General features: G+C 44.8%; 1 protein-coding gene across 3 annotated transcripts in view; it reads right to left on the bottom strand.

Annotated features, from left to right (window-relative positions):
- EDC3 (enhancer of mRNA decapping 3) overlaps positions 1 to 22,266 on the bottom strand; it is a 121,807-nt gene that overhangs the window by 45,089 nt on the left and 54,452 nt on the right. For all 3 annotated transcript variants that reach the window (XM_081084789.1, XM_081084790.1, XM_081084788.1), the window contains one exon: positions 3,385 to 3,720. In XM_081084789.1, coding sequence (XP_080940915.1) covers positions 3,385 to 3,720 — 336 coding nt within the window. The remainder of the gene's footprint in view (positions 1 to 3,384; positions 3,721 to 22,266) is intronic.

Raw genomic sequence — 22,266 nt, 5'->3', positions numbered from 1 at the left:
CAGGAGGCAGCCGATTGATGTTTTTCATCATTGATGTTTCTCTCTCTCCCTATCCCTTCCTCTCTCTGAAATCAATAAAAACATATTAAAAAAAAAAAAAAGCCATGTCAGATCTGATTCTTTTCCATATAATTAAGCTGGCTCCATAATTCTCCCTATAAGCACTACTAGCATTCAAAATTTACATTCAAAACTTCAAACCAATTACTCAGTTTCTTCTCTACCTATTAAAATGATTATGATTCCCACTTTAGCTTAAGATAATTCTATAACAATGGTTTTCAAACTATATTCCAAGAAGCCCCGTTAAGAATGTGGTTTGGGAGGAAGGGACAGAGATGAGGAAGAACACCTCTACCACAGCTGCTTTTACCTGCTTTTATATGTTTGAAGACTCTACTGCTAAAAAAAAAAAAAAGAAAAAGAAACTTAAAAAGCACTGGGGTAATAGACTCTAGACCAGCCGTGGGCAAACTACGGCCCGCGGGCCGGATCCGGCCTGTTTGAAATGAATAAAACTATTGAAAAAAAAGACCGTACCCTTTTATGTAAAGATGTTTACTTTGAATTTATATTAGTTCACACAAACACTCCATCCATGCTTTTGTTCCGGCCCTCCGGTCCAGTTTAAGAACCCATTGTGGCCCTCGAGTCAAAAAGTTTGCCCACCACTGCTCTAGATTATCATATACAGTGATATACACAATTACCAAGGTACTGTTTTGTTATATGACAATTATGACTAGTCAACCCTCAATGACCAGGGCTAGCAGGAGATGAAGACAGTGTAGTAAACAAATGTAATTTACTGAAACCCTAATTTTAACCAGTGGTTTCAAACATTCATCTCCAACTGTTTTTTACCACAGCAAATAATTAATGAAGAGTTAAACTTCTGCTAAAATGTTCAGGCAATACAGGGAAGCCAAGGTGAAAATAGATTGGATTATGTGAATCTAGATAGTTGGCCCATATGCCTTTAGTTATTAATCATAACATTCTATCTAATAAAAGAGAAACATGGTAATTAGCGTACAACCACTACCCTTCCCATTGGCTAATTAGGATGATATGCAAATTAACTGCCAGCCAAGATGGCGGCCAGCAGCCAGGCAGCTTGAAGCGAACATGAGGCTTGCTTGCTTCAGTGACGGAGGAAGCTAACGTTCTCCGCCTGCCGCTGCCGGCCTCTGAGCTTGCAGTTTGAAACATTTTTACAAATATAGAAGCTAAACAAAACCCCAGAAACCTGCTTTCAGCCAGCCGGGATCTCAGAGCTTGAGTTGAAACAGTGTTTCGATTATAGAACCCAAACAAACCAGATACCTGCTTTCAGCAGCCGAGGCCTAAGAGCTGGAGCCAAGACTCAGAGCTAAAGCTGGCCCAGAATAAAAAAAAAGAAAAAAGATAAAAAGGAGCGATTGGGAGCTTCAGTCACCCACCAGCCTGAAAACAGCCCTCAGCCCCTCACCCAGACTGGCCAGGCACCCCAGTGGGGACCCCCACCCTGAAGGCTGTGTGACCAGCTACAAACAGCCATCATCCCCTCATCCAGGCTGGCCAGGCACCCCAGTGGGGACTCCCACCCTGATCCGGGACACCCTTCAGGGCAAACCAGCCGGCCCCCACCTGTGCACCAGGCCTCTATCCTATATAGTAAAAGGGTAACATGCCTCCCAGCACCGGGATCAGCGGAGCCGCGAGGCCTCCCAGCACTGGGATCAGCGTTGACAGGGGGCAGCGCCCAAACCCCCTGATCGCCCTGTGGCTCTGTGTGTGACAGGAGGCAGGGCCACAACCTCCCTATCCGCCCTGCTCTGTTCGTGACAGGGGAATGCGCCCCAACCCCCTGATCAGCCCTGCTCTGTGCCTCATAGGGGGGAGCTTCCCAACACCCTGATCACCCTGCAGCTCTGTGTGTGACAGGGTGCGGTGCCCCCCTCCCCCCCCACAGGCCCTGCTCTGTGTGTGACAGGGTAGAGCCATAACCTCTCCATCGGCCCTGCCCTGAGTGTGACAGTGGCGGCACCCCAACCCTCTGATCGGCCCTGCTCTGTGGGTGATAGAGGGTGGCGCCCTGACCGCCCCCCACGGGCCCTGCTCTGTGTGTGATGGGGTAGAGCCATAACCTCCCCATCGGCCCTGCCCTGAGTGTGACAGGGTGCGGCGCCCCAACCCCCTGATCCGCCCTACCCTGACTGTGACAGTGGCGGCGCCCCAACTCCCCTATCGGCCCTACTCTGTGAGTGACGGGGGGAGCTCCTCAACCCCCTGATCGGCCCTGCTCTGTGCGTGACAGGGTACGGAGCCCCAACTCCCCTGATGGGCCCTGCTCTGTGAGTGACAGGGGGCATTGCCCCAACCCCCTGATTGGCCCTGCTCTGTGCGTGACAGGGGGTGGCGCCATAACCTCCCCATCAACCCTGCCTTGAGTGTGACAGGGGACGGTGCCCCAACCCCCCAATCGGCCCTACCCTGAGCTTGACTGAGGGTGGCATTGCAACCTCCCGATCTGCCCTGTTCTGTGCATGACAGGGGGCAGCGCCCCAACTCCCCAATCAGCCCTGCTCTGAGCCTGACCAGGGCTGCACCTAGGGATTGGGCCTGCCCTCTGTCACTCGGGAGCAGGCCTAAGCCAGCAGGTCGTTATCTCCCGAGGGGTCCCAGACTGCGAGAGGGCACAGGCCGGGCTGAGGGGCCCTCCCCACTCCCCCGAGTGCACAAATTTTTGTGCACTGGGCCTCTAGTGTTATATAATAAAACCCTAATATGCAAATCAACTGATGGTGGAACGACCAGTCGCTATGATGTGCACTGACCAACAGGGGGCAGATGCTCAACACAGGAGCTGCCCCCAGCCCGCAGGCTCTGACCAGCAGTGGCAGTGGGGGGTGGGGCCAGTGAGCAGGCGGCATCAGGCCACCAGCCAAGGCAGGTGCCAGTGCCCGCCCCCCGCCCCCATCACCCCACCCGTCACTCTGCAGAGGGAGGAGACCAGCGGCACTAGGCCAGCCCAGGTGGGTGCAAGGGGGCCCCAATCGCCCCACCAGTCACCCCACACATCAGCCCTGACTGCCAGCCAGGCCTAGGGACCCTACCCGTGCATGAATTTCGTGCACCAGTCTTTAGTACTAAATAAATTGCAGAACAGATTCTGCCAGATGCAGGATATAAATGGACATGTAGAGAAATCAACTCCCTCACAATGATAGGTAATTATGTTGTATTGGCCATAATCCCCAAGAGACAATAATTGCCAACCACCAAGCCACTTTAATTAATTCCTACTATAAGACTCTAAGTCAGAATCTGGGTCATTCTGTTCCAAGCATAACAGGAAGGGGAGAGCAGCCAGGAGGATGTGGGATCTTGTGCAAAACTCACCTGTGCAGAACTCCTTGCTCACATTGTGGGGCACTGTGATCCGTCGGTAGACTATGGGCTCTGACTCCAGGATGTTCTCATCATGGCGGTACCGAGTAGGCCTTTCATTTGGGATACCCCTGGAACGGGTACCACTTCTCCTCTCATATGTATCAATCTCCTCAAACACAGCTGCCTTGTCAAATAGGGCTAGGTTCCCTTCAAAATCAAAATCTGTGTCTGGGATCTCTTCAATATCATCCCCAAAGCACTCGTCATCTTTATTCTTCATTTGGCCATTCTTTAAACCACTTTTCTTTGGAGTTGCCTGATTTGGGTGCCTGCTACTAGATGACCCTGGAGAAAAAAATAGGAACTAAATTCAGTGTGCCCACAGAAAAGTGCTCAGTGGAAGTAGAAAATGCATCAGTCCTTTGTGGAGAGCGTTACAGGAATCAAAGTGAAGATGGTAAGCTATTCTTCAATCATATTAAGTAGCACAAACTACCACAAATTTCATGAAATAATAGATTTTATATATTACCCAAGTAATAGTGAATATAAAATAAGCAGTACTGCCCTGGCCGGTGTGGCTCAGTTGACTACAGCATAATACCAAATTCCTGGTCAGGACACATGCCCAGGTTACGGGTTCAATCCCTGGTCGGGGTGTGAACGAAAGGCAGCCGCCAATCAATGTTTCTCTCTCTCTCTTTCTCTCTCTCTCTCTCTCTCTCTCTCCTCTCTCCCTCCCTCCCTCCCTCCCTCCCTCTAGAATCAATGAAAAACGTATCTTTGGGAGAGGATTAAATAATAATAATAACAAGAAAATCAGTGGTACTCCTGGAAGTTTAAACCAGTTCTCTCTCCCGAAGGAAACTGGTAATGACAGGCTTTTAAAAAAAATTGTGTTGTTGTTGCAATCCTTACCTGAGGATATTCCCCCGCCCCATTGATTTTTAACGAGTTGAATGGAGGGAGGGATGGTGGCGGGGTGGGGGGGGGGGGGAGACACACACACACACACACACACACACACACACACACACACACTGATGTGAGAAAGACACACTGATTGGTTGCCTTCTGCAGGTGCCCCAACCAGGCAGGGGATTGAACTTGCAATCCAGGTATGTGCCCTTGACAGGGAATCAAACCCACCACCCTTCAATACGCAGGATGACACTCCAACTACTGAGCAACAATGGCCAGGGCTTAATTTTTTTTTTTTAATATATTTTATTGATTTTTTACAGAGAGGAAGGGAGAGGGATAGAGAGTCTGAAACATCGATGAGAGAGAAACATCGACCAGCCGCCTCCTACACATCTCCTACTGGGGATGTGCCCGCAACCAAGGTACATGCCCTTGACCGGAATCGAACCTGGGACCTTTCAGTCCGCAGGCCGACGCTCTATCCACTGAGCCAAACCGGTTACGGCACAGGGCTTAATTTTTTAAAAATTCATTTGAGAGAAAGAGTAAAAAACATCGATGTGAGAGAAACTTGGTCAGTTGCCTCCTTCACATATCCTGTACCCTGACTAGGGATTAAACCCAAAACACAGGTATGTGCCCTGATCAGAAATCAAAACTGCCACCTTTCCGTGTATGGGACAATGCTCCAACCAACTGAACCACACAGGCCGGGGCTAAGAGAGGCTTTTTTGACAACTGAATATCAAAAAGCAAAAGGGCAAAAATACAGTAGTCTCCTCCTACAAGTCTGGGTGGTTTGATTCTGAATGTTAAGCAATTAAGAAAGAATACTTCAATGTGACAGACACTCATAGGAAGATACTATTCAACCAGCTCTTAATTCTTTCTTAGCAAGCAAGCAACCTTCTGATTTTTAATTTGGCACCAGGCTAGAGCCCAGTGGGTTAGAATCCCTGGTTTAGACAGATTCCAGATTCTGAGCCAGATATACATCTCCCACTATACATCATTATTTTAAAATATATTTTTATTGATTTCAAAGAGGAAGGGAGAGGGAGAGATAGAAACATCAACGATAAGAGAGAATCATCAATCAGCTACTTCCTGCATGCCTCTCCCTGGGGATCGGGCCTGTAACCCCGGCACGTACTCTGACGGGGAATCAAACCTGTGACCTCCTGGTTCATAGGTTAATTCTCAACCAATGAGCCACACTGGCCGGGCTAAGTAGGTATTTTGACTTATAAACCTGTCCTTAGATCTTTGGATTAATGTGATCTCTTTTCTCAAAAATTATCACTTCTGGGTAAACAATTTCTGAAACATCAAATAATGACAAGGACCATATTGACCTGATCCTGCAGAGGCCACACCAAGATACACATCAGCAACAGGGCAGCCAGGCACCCTTTGTCTCTAAGACTCCATTTGGCTGACACACATCAGTCAATTACTCTCCTAGCAGCGAAGGCATAAGACCCCACAGAATTCTCCAAACCATTCATTCCAAGAGAATCCTGAATTGAGTTTGTACTCTGATCCTCATCTGACCACCTGAAAGGTTGGACCAGGTGCCCGGTATGCCAAACTGAACCTCCAACATGGTCTAAATAAATGTAAGGTACTTCCTTGAAGACACTAGGCTCCTCAATTACTGAAAATACACAAGTAGAGGTTAGGATGATCATAAACAAACCCTCTTACAAGTACCATCCCAACTATCCTGCTCTAACTCTTCTCAGAGCAACTCCCTTCCACCCAATGGGCCATGAGTCAGGAGGCCTAGGATCTCGTCACAGTTCTGTCAGTTCACTCGATATAGAATCTTATACCTGTCATCCAACTTCTCAGTTCCCTTGTATGTAAAATGCTCACTGTGTATCCCCAGCAGGATTTCTAGCACATAGCACCGAGTCAGTAGGTATTTAATGAATTAACCAACACCAGCAAGATTACTTACAATAATTATTCTGAAAGCTATGGACTCTGCAAATGTAACTGGTGTTCTAATCTTCCTAACTGCCAAATACTGGTATGAAAAAGGGCTGTGGCTGGCAGTAAAAATGAGATTTAGACCTCTGGAAAAAAACTAAAGCTGACCAAAATTACACTTGGAAGGAAGAGCTGGCTGAACCACCAAAAATAGCTCAGATTAATTATGAACTACTAAGAAGCTTGTCAATGGCTGGGTAAGTTCTGATTCCAATAATTTAGTCAGAGCATGTTGTGTGCCACAGCTAGGTGCTGGGAATATAGTATATAACCAAGACATGCTACTCAAAAAGGGAGGAGGAGAGATATATAAGCAAATAAATAAAATATGATGTGATGAGTGTTATAATAGAAGCTTATATAAAGTGTTCAAGAAATATGGATGAAAAGCAGAGCTGGATTAGGAATGGGAGAGTAGGCATGAAAACACAAAGTCAGGATAACTCCATCAGCAATGTATGTTGGCAAGGAAAGAACTAGAGAAAAAGTCCGGTTTGCAAAATTATTAATGTACTGCCTCAATATTAAGTAAAACCATTCTATTAGGAAACAGGTCTCTAATACAGTGGGTGTGTGCATACCCAGATGTGCACAGGATGGTCTACTGGGAGTAGAGAGACTGTACTAAATATTTTATTTACATTCTTTTTACTAAAACCAACAAGAAATCAATCTTTATGAATTTAATGTATGGATGGTTAACTGACACCTTATGAGGTTTCATGCCAGTATTTGAGATATCTGAGCAAAGAGTGATGCTCTATAACAAGAAGTTAAAGATGCAAGTAAAGTTACATCATTTTTTTGTGTGTGGTAAAATATCCTATATAATAAAAGCCTAGGTGGTGTCATGCCCTGGCGCGACGTCACCACAAGATGGCCGGCAGGGGACAGCAGTTGTGGGCGATCAGGCTAGCAGGGGAGGGCAGTTGTGGGCGAGCAGGCCTATAGGGGAGGGCAGTTGGGGGCGATTGGGCCAACAGGGGAGGGCAGTTGGGGGCGACCAGGCTGGGAGGGGAGGGAAGTTGGGGGTGATCGGGCCGGCAGGGAAATAGTAAGGCATCAATCAGGCCAGCAGAGAAGCGGTTAGGGGTTAGGCTGGCAGGCAGAAGTGGTTGGGGGCAATCAGGAAGGTAGGCAGGTGAGCAGTTAGAAGCCAGCAGTCCCGGATTGTGGGAGGGATGTCCGACTGCTGGGCCTAAACCCCGCGGGGAGCGGGCCTAAGCCGTCAGTCGGACATCTTTAGCACTGCAGTGGAGGCGGGAGAGGCTCCCGCCACCGCCGCTGCGCTCGCCAGCTGTGAGCCTGGCTTCTGGCTGAGCAGCGCTCCCCCTGTGGGAGTGCACTGACCACCAGGGGGCAGCTCCTGCATTGAGCATCTACCCCCTGGTGGTCACTGCATATCATAGTGAGCAGTTGAGCAGCCTTAGCATATCATTAGCATATTACACTTTAATTGGTTGAATGGACAACTGGATGACCAGATACTTAGCATATTAGGCTTTTATTATATAGGATTTGTTACATATTGTCTAAGGCTGCTTTTGTGCTATAAAGGCAAAGCCAAGTATTAGAGACAGATCTTATGGCCTGTAAAGCCTCAAATATTTAAAATCTGATCCTTGCCGAAACCGGTTTGGCTCAGTGGATAGAGCGTCGGCCTGCGGACTGAAAGGTCCCGGGTTCGATTCCGGTCAAGGGCATGTACCTGGGTTGCGGGCATATCCCCAGTAGGAGGTGTGCAGGAGGCAGCTGATCGATGTTTCTCTCTCATCGATGTTTCTAACTCTCTATCTCTCTCCCTTCCTCTCTGTAAAAAATCAATAAAATATATTTTAAAAAAAAAATAAAAAAAAAAATAAAATCTGATCCTTATAGGAAATTTGCTCACCCTGCTCTACATCATGCCTCTCAGGTATTCTTTCTTGCTATGATTGCCATGAAAATAAAATAAAAATTTAATTAACGGAACCTGGGACCAGTTCTTTGAATATCTGTTTCATTCAAAGTGTTAAATGTGTCACTTTTTAAACTATCTCTTTGAACTCCAGTCCTGATTCCCTTTGTGAATCGGGACTGGAACTCTGCAAACTACATTTTTCTTTCCTTAGCTGGCTTCCTGTCAGCTTCCACCACCAGCAGTAGGTACCTGAAGAGGCTGGAAGGGACTATTTCTTCCTTTGCTTGCTATTTGCACCATCACTGCCCTAGCAGTTGGTTCTAGTCTCCAGCATTACTTTCTGACATGTATAGACACAACCAGCTTCATTGCTCCCCTCAGAAGTACTGGCATCAGCTCTCTGAAGCCCCTTCTCTGAAATTTGAGGTTCTGATAACTCCAACCTCTTCCCTTTTTGCTTTTTTTAAAATATTCTAACACTTACTCAACCATTTCCTTACATTAAATTTTTTCTCTAAGAACCAGCAGTTACTATTTTCCTTAGGGTTATACCAAAATTTTAAAAATGACTCACAGAGAATCAGTCTGTTCTAACCAAATAATGCTTAATAGAAAAATTACTTTGAAATATTTGAATATTACTGTAAAAATAGTTCATGTTTATCTAATCCTTTTTAATTTGTACAAGTAAAGACATTTCTGATTTACAGACCCCTACACATACAGAGAAATAGAGCATATATTTTCAATTCTAAAATCTCAGACAGGAGCCCTAGCTGATTTGGCTCAATGGATAGAGCATCAGTCCTTGGATTGAAGGGTCCCGGGTTTGATTCTGGTCAAGGGCATGTACCTCAGTTGCAGGCTTGATCCCCGGCCCTGGCCAGGGCGTGCACAGAAGACAACAAATCAATGTGTCTCTTTCACATCAATGTTTCTCTCTCTCTCTGTCTCCCCCCCACTTCCTCTCTCTAAAAATCAACGGAAAAACACAATATTAATAGAAAGAGAAAATACTAAAGAAACAGAAAGTCAGCCAAGTTCTATTGCTGCTTTGGACTCACACCTAGGAGCTCAGAAAAAATGCACCTGTGGTCCACCTGCTCATGAGTTGCATTACTGGTAATTTTTTTTAAGCAGATTTACTGAGGTATAACTTGTATATAAAAACCTGCCATACTTAATGTATTCAATTTGATTAATTTGAACATATGCATACACTGTGATACCATCATCACAATCAAGATAATGAACAGGTCCATCATTCCCCTCTACCCTGCAAAAGTCAATGACTCAGAGTTAATCACTCTGTTCTAATCAAATGTTAGGTTTTGTTTTTGTTTTTCAGGATTTTAAGCGTCAATGGCAGCTTTTTTTTCTTTATTGATTAAGGTATTACAAATATGTCCTTATCCTCCCATTGTCCCTCCCATCCCCCCAGTCCTGCCCTCTGTTGTCTGCGTCCATCGCTTATGCTTATATGCATGCATACAAGTCCTTTAGTTGATCTCTCCTCCTTACCCCACCCTCCCCTACCTTCCCTCTGAGGTTTGAGCATTTGATGGATGCTTCTGTCTCCAGATCTGTTTTGTTCATCGATTTATGTTCGTTATAGTCCACAAATGAGTGAGATCATGTGATATTTATCTTTCTCTGACTGACTTATTTCACTTAGCATAATGCTCTCCAGCTCCATCCATGCTGTTGCAAATGGTAGGAGCTTCTTCCTTTATACAGCAGCATAGTATTCCATTGTGTAGATGTCCCAACGTTTTTTAATCCACTCATCTGCTGATGTGCACTAAGGCTGTTTCCCGATCTTAGCTATTGTAAATTGTGCTGCTATGAACATAGGGGTGCACATATCCTTTCTGACTGGTGTTTCTAGTTTCTTGGGATATATTCCTAGAAGTGGGATCACTGGGTCAAATGGAAGTTCCATTTTTAGTTTTTATGACAAATGTTAGTTTTTTATAAAGCAAAAAATATTCTGAACCATTAAACCATATTTGAACTTGTAAAATATTACTTTAATATAGTTCACTTCATGTTTATCTAATCCTTTTAAATTTGTACTTTTGTCTTATATCTAATGTATATAATATGCAGGTATATTAAGTAAATAAACTGATGATCCAATCAAGAGTTATTATCAATGTCATAGAAACTGTTAATTCTATTTTGTTGTGGCTGTTAATCCTCACCTAGGATATTTTTTCCACTGCTTTTTAGTGGAAGGGAGGGGGCAAATGACAGAGAGGGAGAGGGAGAGAGAGAGAGAGAGATTGATTGGCTCCTGCACATGCCCTGACCTATCAAACCTGTAACCGAGATACATGCCCTTGACCAGGAATCAAACCCAGGACAATCAGTGCACAGGCCAACACTCTAACCACTGAGCGACACCAGCCAGGGTGAAATGGTTAGTTCTAAAGGAGGAAATACAAGAAACCAAATGAAATAATATCAATATTATGAGTCAAATACTTCATGCTTATTTTAAGGCACTATTTAGGTCAAATCATAGTTTCCTTTAAAGCAGTGGTTCTCAACCTTCCTAATGCTACGGCCCTTTAATAAAATTCCTCATGTTGTGGTGACCACCAACCATAAAATTATTTTCGTTGCTACTTCATAACTGTAATTTTGCTACTTTTATGAATCGTAATGGAAATATCTGATATGCAGAATGTATTTTCATTGTTACAAATTGAACATAATTAAAGCATAGTGATTAATCACAAAAACAATATGTAATTATATATGTGTTTTCCGATGATCTTAGGCGATCCCTGTGAAAGGGTTGTTCAACCTCCAAAGAGGTCGCGACCTGCAGGTTGAGAACCGCTGCTCTAAAGCTAAATATAGTTTATTTTGAAGAAAGGAATGGGGGTGGTCTATTCAAGTCTCTGATTTCCAGCCAACTGCATTTATTTATTTATTTATTTATTTATTTACTCATTCATTCATTCATTCATTTATATATATATTTTTTAATATATTTTATTGATTTTTTACAGAGAGGAAGGGAGAGAGATAGAGAGTTAGAAACATCGATGAGAGAGAAACATCGATCAGCTGCCTCCTGTACATCTCCTACTGGGGATGTGCCCGCAACCCAGGTACATGCCCTTGACCGGAATCGAACCTGGGACCTTTCAGTCCACAGGCCGACGCTCTATCCACTGAGCCAAACCGGTTTCGGCAATTCATTTATATTTTGATTGATTTCAGAAATGAGAGGGAAAGATAAAAACATCAATGATGAGAGAGAATCATTAATCGGCTGCCTCTTGCACACCCCCTACTGGGGATTGAGCCCGAAACCCAGGCATTTTCCACTGATAGGAATCAAACCTGGGACCCTTCAGTTCGCAAGCCTATCCACTGAGCCAAACCAGCCAGGGCTCAGCCAACTGCATTTATAATCACACTGCCTGCTCAATGAATCCAAAACACCATTTTACACATGGGAGCATTCTGATTGGCCTTTTCCTATGGGTAATCACTCAAAAACTTTTCATTAAGCATCTACAGCTATCTACTGGGATCTGTGCTTGGTGTTAGAGGTCAATGTTGAACAATATTAACTTAACCCCAGTCTTAAACTAATGTTATACTATCATTCCAAATCACTCCAGCAGACCCAATAGTTAAATTGCCTGCATTTTCCAACGTAGCACCTTCAATAGGCCCTTGCCACAGGTAAGCAATTTTTAGAGTAAATAGTTTTTCCCCTCTCTTAGTAGACTGTTGTTACCTACCCAACATTCAGACCCCTCTACCCTCACAACAAAACCCATTTTTGTTTAGATAACCTCCTCTCAGGATAGAAAGCTGACTAATTCCTAAATCAATCATGGTGGTGGTCAATAACTGATTTAAGCATGGGTATGCAAAGCAATATGGGTATGGCTAAGCAGACATGATAGGGCAGGGGCTAACAGGAAAAAGATACTGCAGCAGTTTCTGATAAAGGTTTCCTCACTTCTGAGGAACTCCTAGTTCTCAACTCCCAAGGGACATTTGATAATGTCTGAAAACATTTTTGTTTTCAACGGGTATTGTTTGGGTGTACTATTGGCATGTAGGTAGAGTCAAGACAATGCTTCTAAACATCTTACAATGCACAGGACAGTATCCCACTCAAAAAAAAAATTATCTGGGACGTGGCTGGTTTGGCTCAGTGGATAGAAGGGTCCTGGGTTTGATTCCAGCTAAGGGCACATGCCCGGGTTGAGGGCTCAATCCCCAGTAGGGGGCATGCAGGATGCAGTCGATTGGTGATTCTCATCATTAATGTTTCTTTCTCTCTTTCCCTCTCCCTTCCTCTCTGAAATAAAAATATATTTTAAAAAATGATCTGGCCCAAAATATCAAGAGTATTGAGGTTGAGAAATGATGCTAAAGATGATAAACTGGAAGAGATGGTGTCTTTTCCTCTTTTGAAGAATGTTAAATCTGGATGAGACACATGGAACTACTGAAGCCAGCCAGTATCAATTCGAGGACAAAGCTAACACACAAAGAAGAGCTTCAGAGAAACAAGGCTGAAGCCCTTATTGTACTACTAGTGGCCCGGTGCACAAATTCTGCACCAGTGGGGGGTCCCTCAGCCTGGCCTGCTGGATTAGGCTGAAACCAGCTCTCTGACATCCCGAGGGGTCCTGGATTGAGAGAGAGCGCAGGCCAGGCCGAGGGACCCCACCGGTGCACGATCGGGGCCAGAGAAGGATGTGGGAGGTTGTCCAGTCTGGGAGGAACTGATTGGCCGGACCCCAGCAGCAAGCTAACCTACCAGTCAGAACGTCTGCCCCCTGGTGGTCAGTGCACGTCATAGCAACTGGTCAACTGTCTGCCCCCTAGTGGTCAGTGCATGTCATAGCTAGCGGTTGAGCGGCCTTAGCATATCATTAACATATTATGCTTTGGTTGAATGGACGACCGGACACTTAGCATATTAGGCTTTTATTATATAGTATACCAGAAAATGTCAAACCTCTACTGTGACATTTCTTTACTATTTGAGCCACTGAGTAGGGTTTCCTATTACATCTAGAGCAGTGGTTCTCAACCTGTGGGTCGCGACCCCTTTGGGGGTCAAATGACCCTTTCACAGGGGTCGCCTAAGACCATCCATTAGTTGTCTCCCCCATACACACCCCGACCAGGTATCGAAACCATATATAATTACATATTGTTTTTGTGATTAATCACTATGCTTTAATTATGTTCAATTTGAAACAATGAAAATACATCCTGCATATCAGATATTTACATTATGATTCATAACAGTAGGAAAATTACAGTTATGAGGTAGCAATGAAAATAATTTTATGGTTGGGGGTCACCACAACATGAGGAACTGTATTAAAGGGTCGCGGCAATTGGAAAGTTGAGAACCACTGATCTAGAGCATCCTAACTGACATACTGTCTAGTACTTGAATGTTTATCATGAACTTTTTCACAAAGATTACTTTATTAATTCTTATAATTCTCTAAAAAACATGGAAATACTTTAAGATGGTTATTTTCTACAGTCATTTACTAGCTGAGAGTAAAGGAAGAAAGACACTAAGGACTCCCCACTTGTTATCTTTTTTAAAAATTTTCACCTGAGGATATGTTTCTATTGATTTTTACAGAAAGAAGAAGGGGGAGAGAGGGAGAAGGAGAGAGGGAGGGGAGGAGGGAGAGAGAGAGACCCCATCAATGTGAGAGAAACATCCATCAGTTGTCTCCCCCATACAAACCCGACCAGGTATCGAAACCAAAACCTTTTGGTTTACAGGACAATGCTCCTACCAACTGAGAAACCAGGCCAGGGCCAGGGTCCCCTTGTTATCTTGCAGAGCCTGTGTAACTGGCACCATCTTAGGCTTTGATATACACATTATCTCAGTTTGTCTTTAAAACAACCTGATTAAACTTACCATTTTAGAGGTAGGGAAGGAGAGAGTGTGAGAGCGCAAGGAAGTGATAGAGGAGTGTGTGGATGTGTGTGGTGTGTGTGTGTATGAGCTAGGGACAGTTGGATTCTGCAGGTCTTCTAAGGGGCTGATAAACTGGGCAGTCTTAGATGACGGAACCCCGCTCCCTGCACGGACACTCGTGGGTGGCCAGCACGGGCACAACGACCACGCCATCTCGAGAAACAGAGCTGCTTGAGACTAGGATCCTGGCCTCAGCACCACCCAGTCTGATCTCAGACCCATACCAGGACCCTGCAGCCACTGGGGACAGAGACCTGTGACCACGGCTATAGACCTGCGGACACCAAAAGTTCAGAAATCCCCACGGCAGATCCGTGAGTAACAGAGACCATCCCCAGTCCCCGCAGGCTCGCGAGCAGCGCCATAGTAACTGATAGACCCACCCCTTGCCCGGGCCTGAGTGCTGCCACAGAAACTTAAGCCTGGAAGTACACGAGCACCTTGGAACTGGTCCCATGTAGTGCCAGTTTCAGGAGTCCTGGGCTGGGAGCAAACACTGGGAACTGATCCTGCGCGCACTGCTGCCTTCGGAGCCCTGGGCTGGGAGCAATTGTGCGAACACTGGGAATTTGTCTCGCGTAGCCCGGGACCAGGGACCCCGATTCTCTGGGCAGGAGGCAGCACCAAGCACCAGTGACTTGACTGTGTTTCTTATCACCTGCGCCTGAGATCCCTGATTCCCTGTGCATTCATACTAAGAGCCAGTGACTCCAATTCTTGGTGCAAGGGCACACAGGGACCCTGATTCTCAATGTGAGGTCGCGTGAAGCAACAGAGACTCTGATACTGGATTCTTGGGGAACTCTGACTCCTGGCGCACGCTAGGGGGCGCTGATTTTTCAACACGCTCCGGGGGCGGGGGGTGGGGGGGGTCTCTGTTTCAGCACGATGCAGGCAGGGTCCCTGATTCTAAGGGTGCGCATGAGGCAACATTGAGCGCTGGCAACACTGACTCTGAGCGAGCCTGGTTCCCACCAACCTACAACAACAACACATCTTAGTGTCAGAGCTCTTCAGTGACACTAGGGTGGTGTGAGGCTCCCACTGCACATGGCCCAGGCCCACGCAACTCGACGTTTGAACCATCGGGAGATAATCAGAATGAAGAGACGACACAACACCCAGAGGAAAGACAATGAGGAGTTGCCAAGAAAGGCACAACAAACGGGGGAAAGACAATGAGGAGTCGCCAAGAAAGGAATTTAATGAAGTTGAAGCATGCAACATGACAGAAAAAGAATTCAGAATAATGGTTGTACAATTCATTCACCGGATGGATGAGAAAATCAACAACCTATGCAAGAATCAGGAAGAAATGAAAAGTGATATAGCTACAAGCAACAACACCATGGAAAGTTTCAACAGCAGACTACAAGAAGCAGACGACCGAATTAGTGAGTTAGAAGATAAAGGCAGAGAAACAAGCTCAATCTGAACAACAACTGCAGAAAAAAATTAAAAAGCAGGAGGACAGTCAAAGGGAGCTTTGGGACAACATGAAATAAAGTAACAAACACATAATAGGGCTGCAAGAAGGACAAGAAGAGCAGCAAGGATTAGAAAATCTATTTGAAGAAATAATAACAGAAAACTTCCCAGATATGGGGAAGAAAAAAGTTACACATGTACAGAGAGTCCCAAGCAAGATGAACCCCAAAAGACCCACACCAAGAAAAGTCATAATAACGACGGCAAATGTACAAGACAAAGAGAGAATCTTAAAGGCTGCAAGAGAGAAACAGAGAGTTATCTACAAAGGATCCCCCATCAGATTATCAAATGATTTCTCAACAGAAACACATCAAGCTAGAAGGGAATAGAAGGAGGTATACAAAGTGTTGCAAAGCAAAGGACTGAATCCAAGAATACTATATCCAGCAAGACTGTCAATCAAAATTGAAGGGGAAATCAGGAGCTTTGCAGACAAAAAAAGGCTAAGGGAGTTCATCACTACCAAGCCAGCAATGCAAGAAATGCTAAAAGGAATGCTGTAAAAAGAAGAAATATAAAGGTAAGATAGAACACAGGCACGAAAATAGAAATGAATCCAAGCACGTACCTTTCAATAATAACTTTAAATGTAAACGGACTAAACGCTCCAATCAAAAGACATCGAGTGGCCGAATGGATAAAAAGACATGACCCATATATATGCTGTCTACAAGAGACCCAACTCAGAAAAAGGGACTCGCAAAGACTGAAAGTGAAGGGATGGAAAATATCTTTCAGGGAAATGGAAATGAAAAAAAAAAAAAAAGCTGGGGTAGCAATACTTATATCTGACAAAATAGACATCAAAGTGAAGGCCATGACAAGAGATAAGGAAGGCCACTTCATAATATTAAAGGGATCGATACAACAAGAGAATATAACCCTGATAAACATATATGCACCCAATGCAGGAGCACCCAAATACATAAAAAACCTCCTGGAAAATAACAAGGGAGAGATCAACAACAACACAATCATAGTAGGGGACTTAAACACACCACTGACATCACTGGACAAATCCTCTAGACAAAAAATCAGCAAAGAAAAAGCAATCCTAAATGACTCACTAGATCAGATGGACTTAATTGACATCTTCAGAACATTTCACCCCAAAGCCATGGAATATACGTTCTTCTCAAGAGCACATGGGGCATCTTCAAAAATAGAACACATATTGGGTCACAAGCAAAGTCTCCCCAAATACAAGAAGACTGAAATCATACCAAGCATCTTCTCAGATCACAAGGGCATAATCCTATCTAATAAAAGAGAAACATGGTAATTAGCATACAACCCCTACCCTTCCCATTGGCTAATCAGGGCAATATGCAAATTAACTGCCAGCCAAGATGGCGGCCGGGAGCCAGGCAGCTTAAAGTGAACATGAGGCTTGCTTGCTTCAGTGACGGAGGACTCCAACGCTCCCCGCCTGCCGCTGCCGGCCTTTGAGCTGCAACTCTAAGCAACTATGTTACAAAAATAGAAGCTAAACAAAACCCCAGAAACCTGCTTTAGTCGGCCCAGCCAGCAGGATCGCAACATTGTTTCAAATACAGAAGGTAAACAAAGGCCAGAAACCTGCTTTCAGCAGCGGAGGGCTAAGAGCTGGAGCCAAGCCCCAAAGCTAAAGCTGGCGCAGAATAAAAAAAGAAGAAAAAAAGGAGTGGTTGGGAGCTTCAGTCACCAGCCAGCCTGAAAACAGCCCACAGCCCCTCACCCAGACTGGCCAGGCACCCCAGTGGGGACCCCCACCCTGAAGGCTGTGTGACCAGCTGCAAACAGACATCATCCCCTCACCCAGGGTGACCAGGCACCCCAGTGGGGACCCCCACCCTGATCCAGGACACCCTTCAGGGCAAACCAGCCGGCCCCACCCGTGCACCAGGCCTCTATCCTATATAGTAAAAGGGTAATATGCCTCCCAGCACCGGGATCAGCGGAGCTGAGAGGCCTCCCGGCACCGGGATCAATGTGACAGGGGGCAGCGCCCAAACACCCTGATTGCCCTGCGGCTCTGTGTGTGACAGGGGGAGGAGCCACAACCTCCCTATCCGCCCTGCTCAGTTCGTGACAGGGGAAGGCACCCCAACCCCCTGATCAGCCCTGCTCTGTGCCTGATAGAGGGAGCTTCCCAACCCCCTGATCGCCCTGCGGCTCTGTGTGACAGGGTGAGGCGCCCCAACCCCCTGATCGGCCCTGCTCTGTGTGTGACAAGGGGCAGGGCCCCAAACCCCTGATCAGCCCTGCTCTGTGTGTGACGGGGTAGAGCCATAACCTCCCCATCGGCCCTGCCCTGAGTGTGTCCGTGGCGGCGCCCCAACCCCCTGATCGGCCCTGCTCTGTGTGTGATAGAGGGAGGCGCCCCAAGCCCCTGATATGGCCTGCTCTGTGTGTGACAGGGGTCGGTGCCCCAATTCCCCTATCGGCCCTACTCTGTGAGTGACAGGGGGGAGCTCCGCAACCCCGTGATCAGCCCTGCTCTGTGCATGAAAGGTGGGAGCTCCCAAACCTCCTGATGGGCCCTGCTCTCTGCGTGACAGGGTACGGAGCCCCAAACCCCTTGATGGGCCCTGCTCTCTGCGTGACAGGGGGTGCCGCCGTAACCTCCCCATCGACCCTGCCCTGAGTGTGACAGGGGGCCGTGCCCCAATCCCCCAATCAGCCCTACCCTGAGCGTGACTGCGGGTGGCATCGCAACCTCCCAATCTGCCCTGCTCTGTGCATGACAGGGGACGGTGCCCCAACTCCCCAATCAGCCCTGCTCTGAGCCCGAGCAGGAGCTGCACCTAGGGATTGGGCCTGCCCTCTGCCACCCGGGAGCAGGCCTAAGCCAGCAGGTCGTTATCTCCCGAGGGGTCCCAGACTGCGAGAGGGCACAGGCCGGGCTGAGGGACTCCCCAACCCCCCATCCCCCATGAGTGCACAAATTCTTGTGCACCGGGCCTCTAGTATTAGAAATAAACCAAAATAAAAACAATCCAAAAAACTCAAACACTTGGAAGCTAAATAGTATGTTATTAAATAATGATTGGGTTACCAGTGAGATCAAAGTAGAAATTAAAAACACCCTGGAAACTAATGACAATAACAGTACAACAACCCAAAATCTATGGGACACAATGAAAGCAGTCCTGAGAGGGAAGTTTATAGCACTACAGGCCTATCTCAAAAAACAAAAAAAATGATGGTAAATCATTTAACTCTACAACTGAAAGAATTAGAAAGAGAACAAAAAAAAAAGCCCAGAGTGAACAGAAGAAAGGAGATAATAAAGATCAGAGCAGATATAAATGACACAGAGACCAAAAAAACAATACAAAAGATCAATGAAAGCAAGAGCTGGTTCATTGAAAGGATAAACAAGATTGATGAGCCTCTAACCAGGCTCACGAAGAAGCAACGAGAGAGGAATCAAATAAACAAAATCAGAAATGAAAGAGGTGAAATAACAACAGACCCCTCAGAAATTCAAAGAATTGTTAAAAAATATTATGAACAACTCTACTCTAACAAAGTAGACAACCTGGGGGAAATGGACATATTCCTAGAAAAATACAATCTTCCAAAACTCAATCCAGAGGATTCTAAAAATCTCAACAGGTCAATAATGATAGAAGAAATTGAAGCAGTCATCAAAAAGCTACCAGCAAACAAAAGCCAGGGGCCAGACAGCTTCACAGGGGAGTTTTACCAAACATTCAAGGAAGAACTAAAACATATCCTCCTCAGACTATTCCAAAAAATTCAAGAAGGAACACTTCCCAGCTCATTCTATGAAGCCAGCATCAACCTAACACCAAAACCAGATAGAGACAACACAATGAAAGAGAATTATAGACTAATATCCGTCATAGACGCCAAAATACTCAAACAAAATTCTGGCAAATCGGATCCAGCAATACATCAGAAAGATCAAACACCATGACCAAGTAGGATTCATCCCAGGGATGCAAGGATGGTACAATATCCGCAAATCAATAAACGTGATTCATCACATAAACAAATTGAGAGATAAAAAACACATAGTCATGTCAATTAATGCAGAAAAACCTTTCGACAAAATTCAACACCCTTTCTTGATAAAAACTCTCAGCAAGGTAGGAATAGAAGGATCATATCTCAACATAATAAAAGCCATATATGACAAACCCACAGCCAACATCATAATCAATGGGCAAAAACTAAAACCATTTCCCTTGAGAACAGGAACAAGACAGGGATGCCCCCTCTCACCACTCCTGTTTGACAAAGTACTGGAAGTACTAGCCATTGCGATCAGACAAGAAGAAGAAATAAAAGGCATCCAAACTGGAAAAGAAGAAGTAAAACTGTCCTTATTTGCAGATGGCATGATACTGTACATAGAAAACCCTAAAGACTCCATCAAAAAATTATTAGAGATAATAAATGAATTCGGCAATGTAGCAGGATACAAAATTAATGCCAAGAAACCTAAGGCATTTCTTTACACCAATAGTGAACTTACAGAAAGGGAGACTAAAAAAGCAATCCCATTTACCATCACACCAAAAAAATTAAGATACCTAGGAATAAACTTAACTAAGGAGTAAAAGACTTATATGCGAAAAACTACAGGACACTGAAAAAAGAGATAGAAGAAAACATAACCAGATGGAAGAACATACCATGTTCATGGATTGGTAGAATCAACATCATCAAAATGTCCATACTACCCAAAGCAATCTTTAGATTCAATGCAATCCCCATTAAATTACCAACGGCATATTTCACAGATCTAGAACGAACGTTACAAAAATTCATCTGGAATAAAAAAAGACCCCAAATAGCTGCAGCAATCCTGAGAAAGAAGAACAAAGTAGGAGGGATCTCAATACCAGATATCAAACTGTATTACAAAGCCACTGTTCTTAAAACAGCTTGGTACTGGCACAAGAACAGACATATAGATCAATGGAATAGACTAGAGAACCCAGAAATTGACCCAAAGCACTATGCCCAATTAATATTCGACAAAGGAGGCAAGAGCATACAATGGAGTCAAGACAGTCTCTTCAATAAATGGTGTTGGGAAAATTGGACAGATACATGCAAAAAGATGAAACTAGACCACCAACTCACACCATACACAAAAATAAACTCAAAATGGATAAAAGACTTAGACGTAAGACGAGAAACCATAAAAATACTAGAGGAATCCATAGGCAGTGAAATAGCAAACATATGTCGAAGGAATTTCTTCTCTGATAATGCTCCTAGGGCAATGGAAACTAAAGAGAAAATAAACAAATGGGACTACATCAAAATAAAAAGCTTTTGCACAGCAAAGGAAACCATCAACAAAACAAGAAGACCCACTGCATGGGAGAACATATTTGCCAATGATATCACCGATAAGGGTTTAATCTCCAACATTTACAAGGAACTCATGAAACTTAATAATAGGAAGATAAACAATCCAATCAACAAATGGGCAATGGACCTAGATAGACACTTTTCGAAAGAGGACATACTGAGGACCGAAAAGCATATGAAAACATGCTCAAAGTCACTAATTATACGAGAGATGCAAATCAAAACGACTATGCGGTATCACCTCACACCTGTCAGAATGGCTATCATCGACAAATCAACAAACAACAAGTGTTGGAAAGGATGTGGAGAAGAAGAAACTCTTCTGCACTGCTGGTGGGAATGCAGACTGGTGCAGCCACTGTGGAGAACAGTATGAAGCTTCCTCAAAAAATTAAAAATGGAACTCCCATTTGACCCAGTGATCCCACTTCTAGGAATATATCCCAAGAAGGCAGAAACACCAATCAGAAAGGATATATGCACCCCTATGTTCATAGCAGCATAATTCACCATAGCAAAGATCTGGAAACAGCCTAAATGCCCAATAGTAGATGAGTGGATTAAAAAACTGTGGTACATCTACAGAATGGAATACTACGATACAGTAAAAAAGAAGGAACTCTTGCCTTTTGCAACAGCTTTGATGGGACTGGAGAGCATTATGCTAAGTGAAATAAGCCAGTCAGAGAAAGATAAATACCACATCATCTCACTCATTTGTGGACTATAGAGAACAACATAGACTGATGAACAGTGACAGATCCAAAGACAGAGAAACAGCAATCAGACTATTAATCCCCAGAGGGAAAGTAGGAGAGGGTGGGGGTAAGGGGAAGAGATCAACCAAAGTACTTGTATGCATGCATATAAGCCAAACCAATGGACATGGACAACAGGGGGATGAGAGCACGGGGGGGGGGGGGGGGGTGTTCGGGTTAATGGGGGGGAATGAGGACATATTTGTAATTCCTTAACTAATAAAGAATTTAAAGATTTAAAAATAAATAAATAAATAAATAATAAAAATAAACTTACCATTCTACAAATGAGGAAACTAAGGGTGCCTTAAATTTACATAGTTAACAATGTCTGAGTTGGGATTTGAACTTTAATCTGTCAGATTCCCAATTCTGCACTATTTCTACATATAAAAATGTGGAAAAAAGAGTAGGGATACCATATATCTCTGATCAAAGGGCTCCACTATCGCCCCAAAGAGGGAGGCCCAGGCACCGACCAGTGGGGACCCCCA

The sequence above is a fragment of the Myotis nattereri genome (assembly GCF_964212035.1).
Source record: "Myotis nattereri genome assembly, chromosome: 1".
Classification (NCBI taxonomy): Eukaryota; Metazoa; Chordata; class Mammalia; order Chiroptera; family Vespertilionidae; genus Myotis; species Myotis nattereri.
The sequence above is the reverse complement of the archived record's forward strand: the minus strand, read 5'-3'. Positions and strand labels throughout refer to the sequence as shown.